Here is a 13,188-nt window from a genome sequence, read left to right as displayed (position 1 = left end):
AAGAATGTTGGGTTTGGAACCACAGCTATTTAACATTAATCATGGTGTGAATTACCGACCTTTTCCTTTGTCACAGCATAGAGATAAAAGTTAACATCTCAATAATTTTTGTACTTATGTGCCTTTTAACCTTGTAACCTTGGTTATTGTATTTCCAGGTGACACCAACATGTCCCCTGAGCTGGCAAGGCTATGTGGTCGCGAGCTGCCTGGTTCACTCCATTCAACAGGTGATGCCATGTTCCTGCGTTTTATGTCTGATGGCAGCATCAGCGGTAGTGGCTTCAATGCCTCCTACTCTAAAGGTGAGCTCCCAAACCATAATCCAGCACTCCTGTTCCATGCAGGTTATAGCAGATGTATATAGCATTGAATGTTAACTGCTTCACATGTTACTTTGAAGTTAAAGCATTAATGGTTTGTGTATGCCAGGTTGTGGAGGTCTGCTTCATGTAGACAGAGGAGTACTCAGCTCCCCCCACTACCCACAGAATTACAAGCCTAACCTGGACTGTAGCTGGCATGTAATGGTTACTCCAGGCTACAGAGTTTCTGTCACCTTCCTAAGTCCATTTCAGGTGCAAGGCTTTGGTTCTGGCTGCAGTAGTGGAGACTACCTGGAGGTAAGGTCTGGTTTGGGAGAGAGCATTCATTGTATTCTAAGGAAGTGTCACTGTTGAGAGTCAGATAGGTTACATTTGTGTGTTTTTTGTGCATTATGTCTTCTTTAATATTACCTACAAATGTAATACTCTTTAGTTAAGGAATGGGCCAGATGGTAATGCACCATCTCTTCATGGTCGGTTGTGTGGATCCAACCCCCCTGCTGTCACACAGACCACTGATAACCATCTCCACGTGCGCTTTATCTCAGATGCCTCAAATGAGAGCAATGGCTTCAAACTGATATTTGAGGCATACAGTTCTGGTAAGGTCTCATAATTAGTTACCCACTTACCTAGTTATTTTGTAAAATATATTTATTGGTTTGACTTTAATGACAACTAAATTAAATGGAAATTAATGTTACTAAATGAGATAAAGGATAAACGGCTTTGATTTTTCAGCTTGCGGAGGGACCATCGAGTTGAATGATGGAGATCCACCAGGGTATATTACATCACCCAATTATCCATCAAATTATCCACAGAACATTGACTGTGTCTGGATTATTTTGGTGCCCAGTGGAGAGTCTGTGCAACTGGACTTTGAGGATTTCTTCATTGAACCAAACACTGGGTATTTGTCACACTTCTTGTTTTGTATTTGTCAGTATACATTAGCTTACTTTTGGTGAGCAGTGTTCACTAAATCTTGCCCCAACCTTTTTTCCTAGATGTTACTATGACTACCTGGAAGTACGTGATGGTGCAAGTTCGAATGCTGACCTGGTTGCCAAGCTCTGTGGTGATATGCGGCCATCTACTCAACATTCCAGAGGCTCTGCTATGTACCTTCGCTTCCGCACTGATCATAGCATCACACATAAAGGCTTTAAAGCCAAGTACTCCATAGGTAACCCAAACACTAAGAGATTCCAAGTTTCCTTGTTTATTATGTTGGTTCATATTAGTTTGCTAGTTTACTTGTTCATTCCGTTGGTTAATGACCATATTTTATTTCAAACAAACAGCTACATGTGGTGGCACATACACTGGCCAGAATGGTATCATCAGAAGCCCAGGATACCCAGATTCAAATTACCCAGACAACTCTATTTGTGAGTGGTACCTGGAAGGTCCCACTGGGCACTATTTGACCCTCAGCTTCACAGACTTTAACCTCCAGAGCTCCACAGACTGTAGTGATGATTATGTAGAAATTCACGAGTACAATGCTTCGGGTGAGTCACACAGCTCGAATGTAACAATGCATTATTTTGTTTACCATGTAAACAAGATTTTAATCAGTTTTACTTTTGTCCAGGACGCTTTCTAGGAAAGCACTGTGGAAGCAGCCTGCCAGCACCCATGGACACAGGAGACAGTTTTGCATATGTGAAGTTTGTGAGCGATGGCAGTGGTAATGCAAATGGATTTAGACTTTCATTTGAAGCCAGTGTAGAGGGTAGGTAAACTACGAAGAGAAAGGATTTGGTTTCAAAATGTTGATGCTCGAAGCTATTGTCCTCTTTGGTGTTTATTCTCTGACAGAATGTGGAGGGGATCTGAATGCACCCTCTGGGACAATCTCATCACCAAACTACCCCAACCTTTACCCCCACAATCGACTATGTCGCTGGAGAATCACTGTGCCTCAGGGTCGCAGGGTCACTCTTACTTTTAATGACCTTCGGCTAGAGGACCACAACAGCTGTATGTTTGACTATGTGGAGGTGAGTACATCCTTGTGTAATCTATTTTACTTCTGAATCCCATGAATAACAAATAAAGCCTTGATACCTGGGTATGGTTTAATAGTGGTTAGAAAAAGTAGTTAGATTCTGTTTGGTCATTCTGTGTGTTTTTAGCATCTGCTCATAAAACAGATAACTTTCATAATTATCATTGTCTGATACAACACTGTCCTGACATGGTTGTGGTAGTACATTAACCCTTGGTTCATTTGACAATGTGGTTCTTAGGTCATCAATGGCCTGCTGTCCAATGCCCCTCGTTTGGAGCGGTTCTGTGGCTCTGTGCCTGCTGGCACTCAGGTGAAGTCCTCTGGCAACACTATGACTGTTATTTTTGCCACTGATTCCTCTGTGTCCAATGGTGGATTCACTGCAGACTACTCCTCTGATGAGGCAGCAGGTGAGATATGATACAGTCTATGAGAACTCAACAAATCTAAATATTTATTAAATTAATTAAATTAATTAACATTACATGCAAATCAATTATGTAGTCGATAAAACACGATTGTACTACTTATATTAATGTACTACTTATATTGTACTACTTATAAACTTGTGTTGAGTTTTGTTGTGGTTAGTCACTGATTTTTTTATTTTTTTATTTTTTTACAGTGTGTGGAGGAATCCTCAGTACCCCAGGGAACTTTACATCACCTGACTATGGTAATGGTAACTACAGCAACAACCAGAACTGCGAGTGGATGATCCAGAATCCTCAGCATGTGAACTCCTCCATCATCGTACTCATACAGGACCTGCATCTCGAGCACCACCAGACTTGTGACTGGGACTACCTTGAGATCAGACTCGGTAAGTGACAAAGCAAAGAGACATAGAAGAAATTTTAATATAGTTTTTATATCAGAATGTACTGACATGCTCATTGGCTCAGTTGAGTTTATGTTCCATTATTCCTATTGAAAATAAACAGGAAATAAACTACTTATGAAGATCACATTTAAATCCCTTTTTAGGTGATGTAAATGGTGAGCTTCTTGCCCGTTTCTGTGGTCAGAACACTCCTCCAGTTCCCATTGTGGTGTTCACTGCCCAGCTCTGGGTTCATTTCCTATCTGATGAAGCTGTGGTTGACTTAGGATTCAAAGCTACATATTACTTCTCAGGTAATTTAAATACATGATGCAGAGATATAGAAACATTTTTGATCTCTGAACTACAAAGAATTTAAGAATGCTGGTTAAACTGAACGGTCCCTTCATTTAGATTGTGGAGGTGCCCAGAGTGGTGAAGGAGGGGTCATTTCTAGTCCTCATTACCCAGAAATCTACCCTAGCCCAAGTCGTTGTGCCTGGCTTTTGGAGGCTCCAGAAGGCCATACCATCACAGTAAGTTTATTTTGAAAATAAAGCTTTGTTTCACACACCACATTATAATGTTTGGCAGAATTATTCTTCTTCTATAGTGGGTGCTAATAGTATACTTTTTCTTTGTCCAGCTAACATTCACATACTTTGAAGTTGAAGAACACAGCCAGTGTTCTTGGGACTCAGTGAGTATCTTTAATGGTGGATCTCCAGGTGCACCTCTCATTGGACAGTATTGCGGTCATTCATCTCCTGGGACAATCCAATCAGGTTCCAACAAGTTAGCAGTGGTGTTCCTGGCTGACCACTCTGTGTCCAAAGGAGGGTTTCTGGCTACCTGGTCAACAGACTCTTCAGGTATTAACTCATCAACAAATCTGAATATTGTTATGCTTAATATTTGGCCCTTTTACTAATTTAAGATCTTTTCAATCTTCAGGGTGTGGTGGGGTTATACATGCTGACTCTGGCACCATAAAATCCCCCAATTACCCTCAGAACTTCCCATCTAATATTGAGTGTTCCTGGACTATCATTGCTCATGAGGGCAAGCATTTGGTAATGAGTTTTGCCAGTGACTTCCAGATACCTGACTCCAGTGGACAGTGTCAGAGTAGTTACATCAAGGTGACTATTTGGAAGACATTTATACACACATTTTATTTAAACAGAATGTTACAGGCCTTTCAAAAATATTTGGTCTAACTTTATTTATTTGTTCTTTCTCATCTTTATTCCTGTGTTTCAGGTGTGGTCTGGTGACAAAGAGCAGAACAATGCTCTCTTGACCACTGGCTGTGGTTCTGCACCTCCTCCTGCCATTATTGCTCCCTTCAATATCATCACTGCACGTTTTCAGTCTACTGAGACCCCTGGCAGAGGCTTCTTAGCCACCTTCTTCACACGTGTGTACTGCAGGGTTATAATTTAGGATATGTTAAACTTAATCTCCTTTTAGTCCTTTGGACTTCACATATTCATGCTCAAATCTGTTGCTGGTATCTTCCTTTAGAGTGTGGAGCAAACTTTTCTGCCTCTGAGGGTCGTGTGGTATCCCCCAACTACCCGGATTTGTATCCCTCCAACTCCAAATGTAACTACAGCATTGATGCTGGAGATCAGAGTGTGATCATCATCACCTTTAAAACTTTTCAGATAGAGGGTAGGTATTTTTTTGAAAAATCATGAACTTAGATGCCAGATTTCATCTGCAGCTCCTTGTATTTTAATCTTTGCCTTGAGTCATCCAGGAAAAGCTTTCTAATGAATGTGTCAAGAAACTAATTTTGTGTGTCAAACCCTATACACATATACACAAATACTTAACAAATTATTATATTTGATGCTCCTCTTTCAGCTGAATCAACATGTATGTATGATGGAGTAAAGATCTATGGAGGTTTATCTTCGAATGCCAATCTTCTTGCCACTCTGTGTGGTAACACCATTCCAGGGCTTTTCTCCACATTCGGTCCCATGCTCCTTAACTTCTATTCTGATTCTATCATCAATGATAAAGGCTTCCTGGCTGAATACATGGCCATCCGTGAGTGCTATACAACATAACCAATTTTACACTATTGTACTTAAATATTTGAGTTATACACTGTATTTATTTTTATTCTTTGTCCTTATAACAAGGAGATTGTTATAAAATTACATTATTTCTATACTTGCTAGCACTGATCTGTATATGATCCTGTAATAAGAGTAAGTCACTTAGGTGATCTAGCTTTCAGTACTGTGACCTAGATGGGGCTGATATGGCTGTAGGTTTGGCAGTGGCCTTGTGTGGGTCTGGGTTACTAGAAGCAATGTCAACTGAGGATAAATATGTGGAATGAATGGAATGAAGGGACTCTGCACTTTTCAAACATTTAACAGGGATTTAAAATCAGGGGCCAAATGCCAGGTATATGTAGGTATATACAGACAACTGACTTCTCTGTGCTCAGATACACATATTTTCACACACACCTATGTAAGATCATGTAGGCCATAATTCATACTTTTCTTTTCTAATACACTATCATGTACATATTATCACACTTGATTCATACACTATCACATGCTATCATAATTCTCCCACTCACTGTCAAATTAAGATTTTCTGAGGGTGTATTCATGGGAGTTTGATAGTGACTGTGAATGAATATGAGTAGTGAGTGTGAGAAGTATGATACATGACAGTTTAATGGTGTGCAGAATGGAGTGTGTGTGTGTGTGTGTGTGTGTGTGTGTGTGTTTGTGTGTTAGTATTTGAATGAAGTCAAAGGTGAATCATGTCCTAAATGGCCTTTCATACCCACACATACACAGAAGTGTATTTACTCAGAGTAACTGAGTAGAGCCATTCATTTTAGAGGTCTCTGACCTCTGTTAGTCAGACATTGTGTCTTATGCTGTCATGTACCAAATATAAGACATTGACTAGAGGAAAAGCTTTCATTTATTGATGGATTACTGGAAGAGGATTACTGGTACTGTGGTGAAGCATAGGGGCATGTGTAGCATCACCCAGACAACAACTCCTTAGTCCAGCAGTGACTAACTGAGTTTATTCAGATATGGTGTGTTTTGTTGTAGGACCACAAAGGCAGTGCTCCAGACCATATATAGTGCAAATATAGTTCTACAGTAGTTGTAGTTTAGTTTTGCATATGTAATGATGACAATGTTTTTTTTACAGCATGTGGAGGTATGTTCAATGGAACATCAGGAACAGTAAGCAGTCCTGCTGTTTCCATAATCAACTACCACCACAACATAAACTGTACCTATCACATCTTTGTACAAGACAATCGCATCATTGAACTTAAGTGAGTCTGAGTCTTTTTTACTTCATTACTCATGCTCTGTCATAAACTCTAGTACTCAGTGGTAAACTGTAACCACAGACCTGAGGACATGAATAGTAGCTGATGAAAATTAATTTGATATCTTATTGCCTAAAAGCATAAAACACTGGATTGGCTATGTTTAGTCTTACGAAACTGGTGTGAGAGGATGTGGATGGGCTTGTTATGATCATAGTTTAAACACTCCTTAAACCATACACAGGCTTTACATTACTCCACTTCCCTAGCAGTCAAAACTTGCTAATGTCTGGAACCTCTGTTGTGTGTCTTAGCATTACTGGCCATATTTCTCTTAAGCATCAAAATCCCTTCTGTGAGCCTTACCCTATCATTTTAGTCCAACACTCAAATGTTTTAGAAACAAGACTTCCATCATATGCTTTGCTGTCTTCTGTCCTCCATCTTCTGCTCCTTCTATGAGACACCCTGCTGTTCAATGAGAAAGGCATGCTGGGTCTCTCCATCTGTTTCCCTTGCAGGTGCTAGACCTTTTGTGTAACCAATTCCACTGAGACATTGTGCACTGTGTCTGTCATAGAGGAAGTGCTTCCCTTGCAGTTCCACAGCTATTATAAATTATTCCTTCATGCTAGCAGCTATATTCTGTTAGAAGGTTGCAGGTGTTTATCCCATGAAAGATTTTTCGGACAATTGTGTAGTGCTTCATTGTTCATACATTTATGTTCCTTCATCTCCAAGATTCAACACTTTCCACCTTGAAGCTTCTTCAACCTGTAACTTTGACTATGTGGCTGTCTATGATGGATCGAACACGTTGGCTCCACTCCTAGGACAATTCTGTGGGGCCGTGCTCCCCCCAATGCTCAGGTCTTCGACCAATCAGATGTTCATTGTATTCAAGACAGATGCATCAGTGGATGCTGCGGGATGGAGGGCAACCTACAGAGAAACTTTAGGTACAGTGTATGTCCTTACAGATGCCCATCTGTTACTATGAGAATATCCTGCACAGTCACACTACATAAAACAAATTTTCTTTCTTTATCATTGTTATATAAAGCATCTGTTACAGGGAGAAATGTAGGGTTTTTAGTCCACATTCCGGGCTCTAATTAGGAGTTTTATTATGCTGTCCCCTAATCTATCCTGTAATGCAAAAAGCACACAGGCATATTTACAGAGTGAGTCATCCAGAGGCTTTACAAAGGGGCTTGAGGATGGAAGAGCAAAATACAGGGGTGCAGCCTGTTGCTTCAAAATAGCCTTTGTCCCTCAAGGTGCCCAGTGTGTCAAGCTCTGTACAAATATCAGAACCCATTGAGCAGAAGTAGACTGTTAAAAGCCAATCAACATGATGCTCTTTCAGTTTCTCTGTGAGTAAGAGAAAGCAGGAAGGCCATGCACTCCATGCTCCAAGGCATAGCACGTCCAGTATAGCACCTCTACTACAATAGAGTTCATTCACACTGGTCTGTCTGGGCACTGCCTCTGTACATGGAAAAGAAGGCCAAATATTTTCAGACCAATGCTGCCAAAGGGCAGAAATATAAGGGCAGTGTTGTTATTTGCCTGTTTGTTTGACATTTGTGGCAAACTGAAGAAATGTTTCTAGTGCTGCCTGAAGCTTGGTGTTCCTATCTGTCTGTTTTTCTGTTTGAAGCCCATTACCAATACACTGAAAACAATCATAACACATCCATTTACATCCATCCATTGTTTGTGAAAAGGAGCCATTAACCATATATATATATATATATATATATATGTGTGTGTGTGTGTGTGTGTGTGTGTGTGTGTGTGTGTGTGTGTGTGTACATCCTGTTCAGCTACTTTTATATTTGAAAATAAGCTTCTTCATTCCTTTTATTTGGAACTCCCTTGGGGATGGCTAATTTTAGCACTGTGTGGATGAGTGAGAATTATGGCAGAAACTTCTATAAATGTTTACATATTCTACAATTTAAAATGCTGATTGTGGATCTCTAACTGATTTTAGGATTACTGAATAGGTGTGTTGCATGTGGAAAAGAAGTGACACAGGCTGGAATATTACATTGGTGGACAAGTACTGCCACCTGCTGATTATTTTTGCAATCTTACAACAAAGCAAAGCAGAATTATTTGAGTGAGGAATTATCTCAACATCTCTCCTGTGATGATTTAGGGCCTCAACAAGGTTGTGGTGGCTATCTTACCTCCTCTTCGGGACAGTTTGGTTCACCTGACATCGACATGAATGGGAAGTATGAGTCATTCATGAACTGTCTGTGGACCATTGCTGTTTCCCCCAACAAAGTCATCAACCTCACATTCACCACTTTTGAACTGGAGGGTGATTCTGACTCGACCTGTCTATATGATTACATAAAGGTACAAACCAATCAGTTTTGGTACATGCTTGACTCACAGTTTGTATCTTTAAGGACACATGCACACCGAAAATGTATTACAGTATTTATCAGTATCCATCTATATTGAATTGTTGGTTTCTGTACTTTCCTTAGGTCTTTGATGGTGACAGTGTTGATTACCCATTGGTTGGAATTTTCTGTGGGAATGTAGTTCCTGCACCCTTTGTGTCAGCCAGTAACTTCCTCACAGTACATTTTGTCACGGATGGCTCGGTGGCTTTCAGAGGCTTTAACGCCACTTACAGTGAAGTCAACAGTAAGACAACCTCCATTTCTACACAACTCATCTTGCAAAAGCTGCTGAGATTACTTGCTGAGTTCCTGATAAGGTTACAGTGAATACCTTGACAGATCATTTTGCAAGTGGTGAACTTTGCATGACTGTGCCAGTATTGTGCATAAAATTATAGAGCTAAGCAATAAATGTATCAGGTTAATGCCCCTAATGGTCCTTAGTAAAAAATGTAGATGCATTCAGTCCATACTCACTAATAATTTGTGTGTGTGCCCAGGACTATGTGGAGGAATATATAATGCCACAGCCACACCTCAGACCATCACTTCTCCATTTTATCCCAACCCATACCCTGCCTTCACCTTCTGCCGCTGGGTCCTGGATGCTCCTCCTCAGGAAACAGTGAAGGTGATTGTTCAGCAGTTCCATCTGCAGACCAGCCAGGGTTGTTCCAGCAACTTCCTGGAGATGAAAGACTGGCCTGTGGTAAGACTCAACTATCATACTTCATGTAGTTTAGCCTATAACCTTGTGTACAGAAGATTGAAGACCAGCCTGTCTGATTTATGAGGACAAATATGTGTTTTCCTCTGGGAGTCAATCATTTGTTGTCTTTCAGGGAGACTATGGACAGGCACATAAGTTTTGTGGTTCAGACTCCCACATCCCTGACTTCTACAGCTATGATCGCACCATGCACCTTACCTTCCAATCTGACACCTTCATGACTGGCAATGGCTTCAGTCTGTCCTACCAAGTGGCAGGTATGTCATCATGGGTAATCTTTGAGTACATTATTCTCAATCATATGTATTATGCTTAATGATTTCCAGGACACAGTAAATTTGTGCATAACATTTTCAGGATGCAGCAGGGTGTATGAGCAGGCTTATGGTTACCTGAAGAGCCCAGGCTGGCCTGCCGTGTATCCTCATAATATGGATTGTACTATTGTCCTCCGTGCACCTCAGAACAACTTCATTTCCCTGTTCTTCGACAGCTTTGATGTAGAGTCTCACCCCTCTTGCAATTTTGACTTTCTGGAGGTGAGGAAATAGCATCCTTTGAGATACATCATGTTAAAAATAAGAGGCTTGACAATAATACACATGTCTAAAGTAATCAAACTGTATTCCAAGTATTGTGGTGTGGTATATTAATATTGCATATAACAAATCTCAAAAGTAATTTAACTGCATATAAATAAATGGAATATCACATGTTGGTTAGCTTGGCTATATGTTGTTGAAATTTTGCAGTGCAGTCATGTTCTCTCTCTCTCTCTGTGTGTGTGTGTGTGTGTGTGTGTGTGTGTGTGTGTGTGTGTGTGTGTGTGTGTGTGTGTGTGTGTGTATCAGGTAAGGAACGGCAGCACACCTTCAGCCCCTCTACTGGGAAAATACTGTGGGAGCTCACTGCCTAACCCCATCTTTCCGAGAACCAATGAGCTCTTCCTGCATTTCCAATCTGATTTCATTACTTCCCGCAATGGCTTTGAGATCACATGGACGTCCTCCTTAGAGGGTAAAATAAACAGTTTACAATCAAACATCCCAATCAGCTCTTGTGGAGTGAATTCTTAAATCTTACATTCTTTCCTTTCCCTTCAGGTTGTGGTGGACAGCTGTATGGAGACCATGGTTCTTTTACCAGTCCAGAATACCCTGGTACCTATGCCAATGGCACTCACTGTGAGTGGGCTATTAGGGCCCCCAGTGGAAGAGTTGTGACAGTTACATTCAACCAGATCAGCATTGATGACCCAGGAGACTGCCAGAACAACTATCTGAAACTTTATGATGGACCAGATGCCAGCTCACCATTTGTTGGGCCTTACTGTGGAACGGTAGGAAATAGTTTGTTCTGTAGAGAATAGTACCTAATCAGCTGTTTTGGCTCTCTCAGGAAGACAGTACATTATGATGTCATATCATTTAGTCATAGCTTTCTGTTTTGTTTTGTTTTTCCCATAGGAAACAAATATAGCACCATTTAGAGCAACCTCACATCATGTCTTCATTGTGTTTCACACCCAGTCTGTTGTGCTTCCATCTGGATTCAGGCTCACATGGAGTAGTTGAAGATATTCTGGGGAACAGTATATACACACACACTTGTTTACAAACATTAGATCACAAAGATTACAATCATGTAAACAGTGCAATTCAGGGCAATATTCACTGTGCAATTAATTATATAGAGTTTAATTTTTGCTTGATGCTTTCATAGAATTTCTAGATGTGTAAGAATATATGTAATATATTTGTTGGTGAAATGAATATTTTGTGTACTCTACTTTGCAGTGACTGACTGACTGTTTGAAAATAAAAGAGGACAAAAGCTATTTGTCGTCAGTTATGAGTGAGCTTTGTGTTGAATTCTGGGTAAGACTTTCTGTTGACAGACAAGTAAAGGGTGGACAATCAACCACTTACCACTATGTTTAATTCAAAGTAAAAAAAATTTCCAGTAACCTAACATCGTTGCATCTGGCTCAGAGGTTAGGTTATGCTATATTGTTCATAAACAAATTTGTTATTGCTTTTGCATTGCAAGTGTTTTCCCACTTCTTGCTTACTTTATAAATTAATGGTGCATTCATCATTTTTAAATTATTTGTTTTCATATAAGTAGACATACTGTCATGGTGCACTGGGCACCCAGAGGGAGGGACACGCCCACTGGCACACACACACATTGCCCCTGCCCTGCTACCAATCACCTGATCACTGAGTACATGCACCTGTACCTCATTTGTTTGTTCTCTCCAGTATATAAGCCCACAGGTACCTTCTTCCAGTGATGTGTATTGCTCGCTTGTACTGTGCAGAGAAGACGGCCATTCTCATGTCACTGCACCAAGAGCCCTACTGCCAGCACTTTTGTACCTTTGTTTTGTTTAAGTTCTCTCGCCCGCTGTGTGTAGTGCTTGATACAATGGAGAATAAGGAGTCTCTGCAACCACACTTACATCTCGCTCTCTCAGTGCTGCCATCACAGATACCAGTTTTACCCACAATAAGATGGGTGTTTTTTTTTACTTGTGAGATTAAATGGATAATGAGAATATAGTTTGACAATGAATGCAATAAAAAATGTTTGAATGTAACATCTGCCTCTGACAAGTTACTGTCAGAGTAGTTAATTTTCTGCCTTGCTGAACTGATTAATTTTGCCTGAACTCTCCTGGCAGCTTGTTGCCCTATACACATCAGCCTAGCTGAAACTGCTGACAGGTCAATGCTTGACCCTTCACATTTGACCCATGAATGAACAATGGAGTAAAGGGGGATTTTTAAATCCCACTAATGGATCTTTTCCAAAGTCTGTCTCTCTCTCTCTCTCTCTCTCTCTCTCTCTCTCTCTCTCTCTCTCTCTCTCTCTCTCTCTCTCTCAGTAAAATAAGGTTCATCCATGCTGCAGGCATTTGCTGCCACCCCTCAACAAATATTTCAGTTCTAAAAATAGACATCACTGTTGTGCAGTCACTGTTGTAATGATCACCCTGAAAACAAGAGCCAGAGAAAAACAGAGAAAGGGTATTTCAACTTAGTAAACTAACACAATGGCTTTTTCTTGAGCCAAGACAGAGCTCTTCCCATAGAGGAAAAGTATTTTTGTTTACCTCTGCCCCATGCCAGGGTCATTCATGCTAGAAGAGGAGACGGAGAAGGCTCAACCTGCTGTACCCTCCATTTTGCAGATCAGGACACTGGCCAAAAAATGTGTCTCCCATGCAAGGTAAACTTCAATCGACATGTGGTTGGATTGGAGTGCTAAATAACACTCTGAAGACAGCCACCTGCTTGGGAATTTCTTTATACAAAATACTCTCCTATGGGGTTGTATTATTCAATTCAATTACTACTCTGAAAGCTATCACATAATTTTAATATGTCTGTGGATTGACAACAAAAGCAGGGATTCAGGGATTTTTTTTTAAACTCAAGTAACTTTTAATATGGATTTTGAAACCAACTAAAATGAAGCAATTGTGTTATCACAAAGTGTTAATATACTGAAAGTGTAGGTTATTAAA

The 13,188-nt window shown here is 40.4% G+C and overlaps 1 protein-coding gene across 1 annotated transcript in view; it reads left to right on the top strand.

Annotated features, from left to right (window-relative positions):
• The window catches only part of cubn (cubilin (intrinsic factor-cobalamin receptor)), a 30,429-nt gene extending 18,604 nt beyond the window's left edge, over positions 1-11,825 (top strand). Inside the window, exons 39-65 of the mRNA XM_027015307.2 lie at positions 159-305; positions 433-623; positions 760-928; positions 1,068-1,239; positions 1,337-1,515; positions 1,634-1,843; positions 1,927-2,067; positions 2,154-2,335; positions 2,585-2,756; positions 2,972-3,169; positions 3,334-3,483; positions 3,584-3,705; positions 3,816-4,041; positions 4,124-4,311; positions 4,433-4,589; positions 4,697-4,846; positions 5,042-5,230; positions 6,374-6,503; positions 7,242-7,459; positions 8,668-8,873; positions 9,008-9,170; positions 9,427-9,635; positions 9,769-9,913; positions 10,014-10,195; positions 10,508-10,673; positions 10,760-10,995; positions 11,123-11,825. Of these exons, the coding sequence (XP_026871108.2) occupies positions 159-305; positions 433-623; positions 760-928; positions 1,068-1,239; positions 1,337-1,515; positions 1,634-1,843; positions 1,927-2,067; positions 2,154-2,335; positions 2,585-2,756; positions 2,972-3,169; positions 3,334-3,483; positions 3,584-3,705; positions 3,816-4,041; positions 4,124-4,311; positions 4,433-4,589; positions 4,697-4,846; positions 5,042-5,230; positions 6,374-6,503; positions 7,242-7,459; positions 8,668-8,873; positions 9,008-9,170; positions 9,427-9,635; positions 9,769-9,913; positions 10,014-10,195; positions 10,508-10,673; positions 10,760-10,995; positions 11,123-11,230 (4,706 nt within the window). The 3' untranslated portion in view covers positions 11,231-11,825. The remainder of the gene's footprint in view (positions 1-158; positions 306-432; positions 624-759; positions 929-1,067; positions 1,240-1,336; positions 1,516-1,633; positions 1,844-1,926; positions 2,068-2,153; positions 2,336-2,584; positions 2,757-2,971; positions 3,170-3,333; positions 3,484-3,583; positions 3,706-3,815; positions 4,042-4,123; positions 4,312-4,432; positions 4,590-4,696; positions 4,847-5,041; positions 5,231-6,373; positions 6,504-7,241; positions 7,460-8,667; positions 8,874-9,007; positions 9,171-9,426; positions 9,636-9,768; positions 9,914-10,013; positions 10,196-10,507; positions 10,674-10,759; positions 10,996-11,122) is intronic.
• The last annotated feature ends 1,363 nt before the right edge of the window (positions 11,826-13,188 follow it).

This window comes from Electrophorus electricus, chromosome 10 (genome assembly GCF_013358815.1).
Source record: "Electrophorus electricus isolate fEleEle1 chromosome 10, fEleEle1.pri, whole genome shotgun sequence".
Lineage (NCBI taxonomy): Eukaryota > Metazoa > Chordata > Actinopteri > Gymnotiformes > Gymnotidae > Electrophorus > Electrophorus electricus.
This window is presented reverse-complemented; position numbering and strand designations above follow the sequence as displayed.